Below are 10,265 nucleotides of genomic sequence, written 5' to 3' on the forward strand. Positions count from 1 at the left end.
TCACAGTGAGCAAAGCCAGCCCAGTCCCCTGGGCAGATGGAAAGGGGTGGTTGCAACCGCACAGGGACCTCTTGGTGGAGGTGTGTGACACCTCTGCTGAGGCAGCATTTAAAATACTGAGAGAGAAAGTACAGGTGCTTAACACAGCGGCAAGGTAGAGGCCAACCTCACTGCCTTTGTAGCACGTTTCTGAACTCCTTCACCTCACACCGTGTGCTCTTCCTTTCCTCTCACCGGGAAGAGGTGAGAGCAATGCACAGCAGTCCTTACAAATTTGTAGCAGTGGGGCAGAAGGGAAGGGTTGCCCCAGCTCCACCTCATAACCCATCTGTGTTGCCTGCCTCACCACACGGCACTGGCGTCCGTGTGCTCTGCAGCTATTCTGTGAGAAATTCAGGCCACAGCACCAGGTCTGGACATGTTTGTGTCAAAGGACTTCATTGGAACCAAGCACCCTTGTGCTTCCCTCCCTTTTCACCAACAAAGAGTGGTCTCGTACAAAGCCGCGTGGCCCTCTGCTTTCTCATCCCCAAATCCTCAGAAAAATGTCCCAGATTTCAGGAGAGCCTGGGGTGGGGGGGTGAATGGGGACGCAGTGCTGCTGGCACTGCTGCCTCTGTGAAGGCAGGTGCCAAACCGTGAATGCCGGCCAGCTGAGCACAACACAACACAACACAACACAACACAACACAACACAACACAACACAGCACAACACAACACAGCACAGCACAACACAGCACAGCACAGCACAGCACAACACAACACAACACAATACTGCCGTGGCGGTGCCAAAGGGTCAGCAAGAACAGAGTCACAGGGGGTGGCGGCTGCCAGGCCGGGGGCCAAAACAGAGGGTTCCACTTGGGGGGAGGGAGACTCAGCCCACTGACTGATCCCAGAAGTCACGATGGTGTCTTCCCTAACATCCCTTCTCTCTTAGGCCAATTTATATTATTTTCTATCTTTTATCTTTTAGGTGGAGATTGAGTGACTCTGGTCATACATACCTTTGTCATGACTGCTGCTAAATTTTCTCGCTTTTGTTTAAAGGCACAGGCTCCAAGAAATTCAGAGCACGTGCTCGGTGTGAGGTGGTCGCAACTTGGAGGTGGGTAGCTTTTGGGCTGGAGGTGTGTTTTGGTACTGTAATGATATTATAATGAGCAAAGTTCACCAAAAGGAAATATTTTGTCAATAACATGGCAGGCTGTTGGCCCAGGATAGCAAATAAGCAGCTTATTGGTTCCAGTGTACCTTTCAGTTCCCATCTTATCACAGAGCCTGGCCGTGGTGTCACCACTCCGCTCCACCCTCTGTACAGTTCCTCTCAGAATCAGCACACCAGGTTCCCCTAGTGTGATGACACCTAAGGTTAGAGGCCTAGGGAACACTTACGTAATGCAGCTACACTCCACCCCAAAAGCTTCCTCAGTGCTGTACATTCTCTTTAAGATGTGCATATTAGTTTAACTTTCCTAGTCACCTTAGGCAATTACTCCACAGAGCAGAAAGGGAGGGTTCCAATGGGGACAGCACGGAGCCTTTGGAGAAGAGCGGAGTGTGGGGTGGGTGCTCGTGGCCCAGCTTCCTCCTGCCAGCAGAGCAGCAGGCTTGCCTCCTGGTGCAGCACAGCGCGATGGTGGTGGTTCTGCACAGTGGGCTTGCTTCCCTTTCAGTTTCTGAGAAATATCTGGCTTAGACAGCAGCCGGCTGGCAGGCTCTGTGGCCCCTTGGGGTACATGGGGCTGGGGGCAGATGTATGCGTCATCTTCTGGCCGTCCGCTCCTTTAGACTCTGGCAGCAGGGACTCTGCAGAGCTCATTGGTGGCTAGGCCACAAGTGCTGCAAAACTGTCTGCGTTTGATCCTCCTTTAAAGTTGGTCATCTGCTATGTTAAGTTTCATGTTTAAAAGCAATAAGCCACCTTAGTTATTATGGAACAGCAGTTAATCCCTAGCTCGATAAATACAATACATATCTGGGGAATTTAGAAAGACAAGCAAAGAGAATTCTTTTTCCAAATACTGGGAATGTCAATGCTCAGTAAGACACTGGCAGTGTAGTGGCATAAGGTGGCAAGTAGCCGAAGAGAAAACTGTACCAAAGCATACTTTGGTACTGTACTGCTGCCCTCCTTGCCCCAAGAGCCACATCTGGATCATGGTCCCCATTCTGGCTGCCTGTAACTGTCCTCCCCACAGTGCCACGGAAGGACTGATACGTAGGTTCACCAGCCATCTGCAGGCAACCCACACCCAGAAGCAAAGAGCACTCACCAGCCCTGACTTGGATGTGTGGGAAAGATTATCCTATGCATGTGGAGAACAGTCAGACTTGTTAGCATCACTGACAAGCATCAACCTTCTGCCAAGGGGCATTGAGCAGCCTACTCCTGTTTATCTTGTAATCAGCCTTTGCGGATGGAGGTCCTCAAGCTCGGTATGAGAGGTTGCTGAAGGAGGGAGTCTTGTGGTGGTGGGACAGCCCTGTTTTGATGGCAGAAGAGAATCTTGAGGGCCACGGTGCCCAAGTGAAACCTTTTGCTTCATTAGGTGTTTCCTAATTCCTAATCTGTTATATTGCTAATCTGTTATATCTGTCACTTTATTAAATATGTTCAACTTTGTGACACTGTCTCAGTGGAAGCCCTTAGCGATTCTCCAAAACAGGCAAATGCTGGACCGCAAATACTTTCAAGTTTGTGAAACTGTTCCAATGAAAGCCCTTAGTAGGGCTGTGAAACAAGCAAACACTGGACTCTGGTAAATCCCGTTTAATGCGATAGTGGGACCATTGGTTAATAGGCCCTGCGTGCAGGACAAGTTGTAGAGGAAGCAACAAACCTGCAGCTGCTGAATTTAATTCTCTCCCAATGCATTGGGTTCCTCCTAATGTCGAACCAGAATATAATGGATATGTCACGGTCATGGTAAACACAGCTCTAAAATTTAAAATAAATAAATAAATAATATTTAAAAAAAAAAAAAAAAAAAGAAGAAGCAAAAAATAGCTATGAAAAAATATAGTCCTGCATGGGGAAGTACCTTACAATCTCCTCCACGTTGCTTTCATTAGTGTGTCTGGCAGTTCTCTCCTACATTGAGCACTGTGAGCTTGAGTGGAGCTGTGTTGTACTTTGCACTTGCGAAAGTACAAATTCAAAAGGATAAGAAATATACAGAGTGCTCTGTTTCAAATTCTCCTTTTATCTCTCCGGTGGCACAGATAGACTTGAAGCAGGTTTGGTCTGGGGACCATGCACTGCCAGACTGGGAGCAAGAAGGACAAAAATAATGGCACAGGGAATGTGCAAACCATGTGGACCTTAGCCACCCAGAATAGCCCTTACGTATTTTACAGAAAAATATGATCTGACTCTATAGAAATCTACTCAGGTTTCTGCTGTGAGTATTTTTAATGTGCATTTAAGATTGTAAACATGAAAACACATGCATCGTATTCAAAATAGTTCATCTTTTACACGGCATGCGGCATAACATATTTACAGATTAATCCTCTGAATCCTGTTGTAATGACTGACAAGGATTAAGTAGATGGATAGCAGTGGTTCTAACATAGTCATTGCAGCTAACAAAGACTCCAATGCTGATTTTTAATTCAGTGTATCTGACTGAGTATTAGCACTGTTACAGGTCAGCATTAGGCAGAGAAGCTATATCCTTAGCACACACATACACGATAACAGTTTTAAGGCCTGATTGGGTAGTGGACCTGACCATGTGTAGGCAGGACTTCCTGCTCAAGGAAGTGTAGCCCACCTCATGACTATAGTCACTTAAATTTCATGACATTTGGAATGTATTGGGTATATCACATACATTTTTTGGATGAGGATTATCGAGTATATGTATTTCGTGTAAGGATACAAAACATTTCATCATAGTCCAGAGTTTAACATGCAAACAAATTGTTAGTATAAAGTGTAATGCAGCGAGTATTAACCAAACAACAACAGGGTGAAGCATCTTGTTGAAGATTCCTGTGGCAGTTGGCGACCATCCAAACAATGTGTCCCACCAATGGTGCTGTTCATCTTTCTTTACTCTTTCCATCGCTCGATGTATTTCTTCTATATCATGATGGACAGTAATCAGAGTCTTTTGTCCATTTTCTCAAACTTGTTTCATCAACCACTTCAAGTCTTCATATAACAGTAATTTCTTCAGCAGGGTAAGGTTCATTCCAATAGGAGTAGGCAGCAGATCATGAAGTTAAGTATAATTGGATGTAATAAGTTGGTAAGAGGCAACAGGAGCTGAGTAACTAAAATCACATTCTAGAATTTTGGTAAAGTTACAAATGCAAACATTAGAGTCATGAAGAAAGTTAACTGCATCCCAGACAGACCCAGCACACTTCATTGTTACATGTTTTTCCTGGGCAAATTTGGACTCACACAGGCCACATTTTGCTGAGCCTGCTCACAGGTGCTCTAGACAGGAGGGAAAGAGATGAGCTTTTATGGAAACAGAAAACATTAAGCCCAAGTCAGTGACATAGGGAGTATCTTCAGCTGGACAGAAGGGCTCAGACAAATGCATAATCCCTATTCATATCCATAATATTACAATCTAGCCGTAGTATATGCCCAGTCAATGAGATAAAACCACCAAATGGTTTACGGAAACACAACACTGTCATATGTTTTGGATCCTAGCTCCCAAATGTCCCTGAATTACTGCTTCACCTTTGACTGGGACAAGAGCCCTTTGATTATACATAATGTATTTCTAAGTGATGTTCTGAAGAAAACTTAAATCCATTTAAATGTCTCCCCTGGCAGTATTAAACCTGGACTCCATATAAAGGGACCTGATTTTGAATTAAGGGTAAGACTGGATAATAAACTTTATGGTCCATTTGCCATTTTACATTGTAGTAGTTGGTACCTACTACTTAGGCTGTCCCTTGAATTTGTTGTCCCTGCTGCTCTAAGAACCAAGCATTTACACTGCTAAAAAATCTATCACAATTGTCCGACTTTGTTTGGAAGTAATGTCTGTAGCTGTGGCTTTAATTTCAGTAAGCCCAAATTTAACATCCAGCCTCAGTTTGCGATTCTTCCCCAGTCTCGTGTCTGGCATTGGTACTGCACATGAGCCAAGCAGTTCCATCCCTTCCTCATCTACATACTGAGCACACTGCTTTTCTGTGGAGTAGAAAGCAAAGCGTGCACATGTCTGATCTGGTTCTATTGGATGAAAAATATATTCAGCAGTTTCATTTATATTCACTGACTCCTCAATTCCCACCAATTTCTTGAAGATATCTTTGCAATAAACAAGCCCATCATATTTTGAGACATATCGTTTACAAAAGTCGTGGATAGCAGCATCAAATCTTGCGTATATTTCTACACCATATGTCCGAGCACTGATTCTTGAGGCAATGATTTTTGGATTGACTCCAAATAAAACAGCCCCTTTTGCAATGGCAGCTTGGGCCTCCATGGGACAAAGGACATGATACTTCTTGCTAAAAGCCTGATGGATTGCATCCCTCAAGATGATGCTAGTTGAAAAACCTCCCACAAGTAAAATGTACTGGACCTTGGCCATCTCAGGCTTGCCAAGGATTTCCCTCAAAGTACCAACAATATTTTTGATACTGTACTCAAAAAAGCTCTCCATTTTCTCATATGTAATCATGATCATCCCATCACACCATACAGCTCCTGTGACTTTTGTGAAGAACTGAGAGATCTCCTTCCTGCTTTCTGCCACTCTTGTCAAGTTGTAGTAGCAACGTATGTAGACTGCCTCCCTGCTGGCAGAGCATTTCTGTAGACTGAAGTTGTACATCATATGTTGTAATTCAGTAGGGTGTCTCTTTACATATTCATCCCATACACCATCGTCAAATATTTCTCTGAGGAATGCACTGAAGTTTTCATCCACTCTGTTGCCTCCCCATCCACCTCCAGATGCCTTGTGTAACTCCTTCAGATAATGGTTTTCCTGGATCTCATGTACTGTGATGTCTATTGTGCCGCCTACACACATACACAAAGACAAATGAAGTTAGATGTTCTCTCTGAGTTACACAAGATCCTTACTTTTCACTGAATATAGTCTTATTTTCTGAACTCCTGGGTCCCAAGTGTATTTTTCTGGTGCTTTCTTTTTCACATCTGCTCTCCTTCTCTGTTGCCTGTATGCCTTTAGATTTCCTAAATTTAAGCACTAAATTTAAGTTGACTCTTGCCTTTTGTTACACAAGTTCTGAGTTAAAATGAACAGTGACGGTGAGACTGTGAGAAACCTGTGGTGCTCTTGATACTTTGGCAGTCTTTGTTCGCAATCACCAGAGTGCTCTTGGCAGTAAATTCATGTCACTCTAAAAAACTTCCACAGGAAACAACAGAAATTACTAAGTGGCGCTCTATCAACTATTCTTAATTATTTATTCTACAGGGCCTACTAGTCAATTACTTCAGCCAGTTCACTGGGCACTGCACTTGCTCCTACAGAGGAAGCTACACAACAGTAATTGGGTGTGTGTCAGTGGCTGGTGCTGGAACAGGGAGCAGGATGGAGTGGCATGATGGCAGGAGCTTGTGAAGCGACTGGCTGGCCTGAAGTGCTGGCCATCAGACACTCATTGACTTCCATTTGCCATGGATCAAACCATTAGAAGACCTGTCCTTTCTTCCCATTTTGCTGCCTGCCCATGGGACCTCATGAAGAGAAAAATTCAAATAAAAATACCATGACAATCACAGAAGTGGAGTTCAAGCTCTGGGACTGCTCTGCAGTCCTTTGGGGGCCTCTGTGTTAGACACAGCAAAACAGCCACTCTCCATGCCCAGCAAAGATTGTACCTGTTGAACAGGGAAAACTTTACCTCCACAGTCAACAACAATATACTGGATCCCAGGGGAGTCTTCAAACTTTTTCTTGTCACTGGCCTCTACGATAAACCCTTGTTGTGGAAGCTGTTTGCACCAGAGTGATGCAGCCTCTGGCTCCAGGGCAATAATCAGCTTCTCAGAAATCATGTTGGAGATGAGTCCTGCCTAAAATCACAAGAGAAGTGTCAGTTCAGGAAAGGTGGCAAGATCACTGCTGCATGAACACCATCTGCTAGTGAGGCTGTTCTCATCCACTCTGGAGTAATGCTTCTTGCACCACTGACCTCTGTGGGCTCATTTCTAGACAGTGGCAGGAGAAGGGGCAGAGCAGTGGTTACTCCCAGCTCAGGACATCCCCCTACACACATATTAGGGGAGATTCATCTCCCTGATGGATAGAAATTTGAAATGCAGGTTGATTAAAAAAAAAAGAACATTTCCTCTTCCTTGATGGGTAAAGAAATCTGAGAAGATAACCTGAGGAAGTGGGATAACAACTGGTTTTACCTCTTTTGCTGCCAGCCGCATGAACTGCCTGGCAGCTGCACTCCATATGGCTGGGACAGTAATGACCCAGGTGATCTCCTGGGGGTCACAGACGGTGTGGAAAGAGGCCTCTTGGACAGTGTTCAGGGCATGTTCCTTCATGTAGCGTAGGCTTTCAGCAAAGACCATCAGGGCAGGAAGTGTCTTTCCATTGCTTGCTTCCATCTCCATGCCAGAAGTGACTTTCTACAATTGAGAGGAAACAGTAAAAAATGTCTTGGGGTTAAATGTAGAAGTCCCAGTAACAGTTCTGTCCTCTTTACACTGAGCACTGCACAGAACGTGCTATAGAATGAGGTCCTATCTCCAAATCTCAGTAAATTCCCCCAAATGGCTTCATTATGTAGCTAACTGAAGTCTAATTGACACAGGTCAGCTACCAAACTTCTTGCATATAATCTTTCAATAGGCAAAATACCCATGTGGTTGATAAGTCGACTGTTCCTCATGTTCCAACTTTCATAAAGACCCTATAGATCCTCCTGAACAGTAGTGGGGAGAATTGTACTTTCTATGTGACATCATCCTATATTTCCCAGGCATATGTACAGAGACTTCAGGTTGCTCCTATGCTCCAGTGTATGTAGTTAACAAAATATATACTGGAAAAATATACAGACAAATACCCCTCTGTTCTGATACGATTTATCTGTAATGTGTCCTCTTGGTTTATGGGCTTATGTGTCTGCCTGGGTATATGTGAAACCTGAGGCAGGTGGCTGCTCTGACACTTTTTCAGTCTCTTCCAGGAGCCCCAAACTTCCTCCATCAGTTCCTGCTTCCCTGCTCTATCTAGAAATGTGGAAATTGTTGCCTGTATCCAAAGTTTTGTAAGCCAGCCTTTACCACATGTTTCTCTTTGTTCTGCTTCAGCAGCTACCAAAGATGGCTGAAACAGGCTGCCTAGCTGTGTCACCATCCCTAGAAGTCTTCAAAAAATGTGTAGATGCAGAGCTTAGGGACATGGTTTAATGGTGGACTTGGCAGTGGTAGGTTAAAGGGTGGACCAGATGATCTTAATGGTCTTTTCCAACCTAAATGAGTCTATGATTCTACGAAAGATGGCCCTAAATCAGAACAATCATCAACTGGATAAACAAATTAATGAACTTGGGACCCTTTACAGCCAATGGAGGTAAGTAGGCAGGTCCAGGGTCTACCCAGCTATAATAGTCAGAAAAGGCACTGTGCAGCCACTGGAAGGAAAAGCAATCTATGTTCATTTTTACTTATAAAGTCATTTCCTGTCACTGTTCCTGGCTCAGTCAACAGAAGGTGATACATTTTCTCCATGGGCACTTTTTGTGGAGATTCAGAAATAACAAGGTAGGTGTCTGGGAACTGTTGTTTCCCTCTCTTGTCTCTTTCTAATATTTCCCTTAACCATTTGCTCCGTGGGTACAGAGAAATGAGCTTGAACTAAAATCTCTCTCCAGAACCTCCTGCCCCAAAAGTGAGTGAGAGCCTATCACTCCATGGGTGACACTACGTCAGACCACATCGTTCACACCTTTCCTGGGGAGGGGAGTCCTTACGGCAGCCTCCCACCTCCCCCACACCTGGATCAGCACTCATTGCTTAGCACTGGAGGATGCTAAAGAGCAGACAAGGGACTTCATCTGGGGCTGACTCTGTTCTCTGGATTAGTAGCAAGCACACATCAAGTTGTAAGACTTTGTGCAAACACTCACCGTGGAGAAACACCAATTTTGAGGGCATACAAAGTAAAATGAAAAGCACAGAGCCAAAGTGAACTAATAAAAGCAGATGGTGACACTTAGGAAAAGTTAATCTCAATAGACAAAAAGTAGAAAAAGGTGGAAGACCTGTGGGAAGTGCTGTAGGACCAAAGAGCACAGACAAGGAAGCCCTGAAGTAGCATGATGTTTGGTTGAAGAAACCTTACCAGAAAAAGCCACAAACAATTCTGAACTAGCACAGAGCTGTCGGAGAAAAACAATAACTACTACTTGCTTGAAAGACAGACAGACACCCATAAAAATGGCTTGAGCACATTCCTTCAGGGGAGGGAAAGACAGGCTGACCCTGGGTCAACCCATCTTGATTACAAGAAACTTCCTTTGTTCTATGTACAAGACTGAGGTAGAAAGTCCCAGAAAGAGGTTAGTTTCTCTGCTAAGTTCTAGAGCAGGGCAGTTTTTTGTTATAAACAAGTATTTGGCTTCAATGGGGTCTGCAGTCTCGTGAAGCCGTTAGCTAATTAAGAATGTAAATCATTTCTTGTTTATCAAAATGCCCATTGACTTCTGTTCATTCATCTTGGCCAGCCAGATTACTCTGTCCCCTTCACCAATTCAACCCACATCCCTTAAATAAACAAATGGTTCTGACTTGCATTAGCAGTAATCACTCTACATACCGTGTTGTACAGTCTCATCTTGAAGTTCTGGAAGAAGTACCACTTGTCAGCTTCGCTGGAGGGCAGGCTCTTGTACTTCATCACAGCATCATAGCCAAATTTACTGAACTCCTTCTTCTGGTTGAACAAGATGCATGTGGGCGTCTTCGGGGTCTTGAGACCATGCTCCATTCCCCAGAACACCTGGCGGATTTGGTCTGTACCTGAAGCAAGGGAAAAACAGTACCCACTGTAGGACGTGCCAAAATCTATAGCAACAACAAAGACTGAATCGCTGGCCATGTTTGACAGCAGCACAAATATGCACAGCTCTAGGGTTACAGAGGAATAAATATAACAGATTGGGATGAAATTGAAACTTTTCTGGCTACTACTGCAGCATGAAGCCACCCCCACCCTGTCTTTACTGGCTACTGACTGGAGGGAAGTTGATTCTGACATCAATTACAGGAAACAGTACCCTTTCT

At 44.4% G+C, this 10,265-nt stretch overlaps 1 protein-coding gene across 1 annotated transcript; it reads right to left on the reverse strand.

Moving 5' to 3' along the window:
- Nucleotides 1-3,392: 3,392 nt before the first annotated feature.
- LOC311437276 (heat shock 70 kDa protein 12A-like) lies at nt 3,393-10,253 on the reverse strand. The gene is made up of 4 exons (XM_084520313.1): nt 9,799-10,253; nt 7,380-7,604; nt 6,866-7,037; nt 3,393-6,014 (listed from the first exon to the last, which is right to left on the reverse strand). The coding sequence occupies exons 1-4, from the start codon at nt 10,237-10,239 to the stop codon at nt 4,969-4,971; spliced, it is 1,884 nt and encodes a 627-aa protein (XP_084376439.1). The 5' UTR covers nt 10,240-10,253; the 3' UTR covers nt 3,393-4,968.
- Between the last annotated feature and the right edge of the window lie 12 nt (nt 10,254-10,265).

This window comes from Aythya ferina, assembly GCF_964211825.1.
Source record: "Aythya ferina genome assembly, chromosome: 1".
Taxonomy (NCBI): Eukaryota; Metazoa; Chordata; class Aves; order Anseriformes; family Anatidae; genus Aythya; species Aythya ferina.

What these genes read in the sequence shown, in the direction of transcription:
- LOC311437276 (XM_084520313.1), bottom strand. Translation starts at nt 10,239, where the DNA reads ATGTCAGAATCAACTTCCCTCCAGTCAGTAGCCAGTAAAGACAGGGTG. An exon ending in AGATGAGACTGTACAACACG is followed by an intron (nt 7,605 to 9,798) that starts GTATGTAGAGTG and finishes TCTCAATTGTAG; the next exon opens with AAAGTCACTTCTGGCATGGA. An exon ending in TGCGGCTGGCAGCAAAAGAG is followed by an intron (nt 7,038 to 7,379) that starts GTAAAACCAGTT and finishes TTGTGATTTTAG; the next exon opens with GCAGGACTCATCTCCAACAT.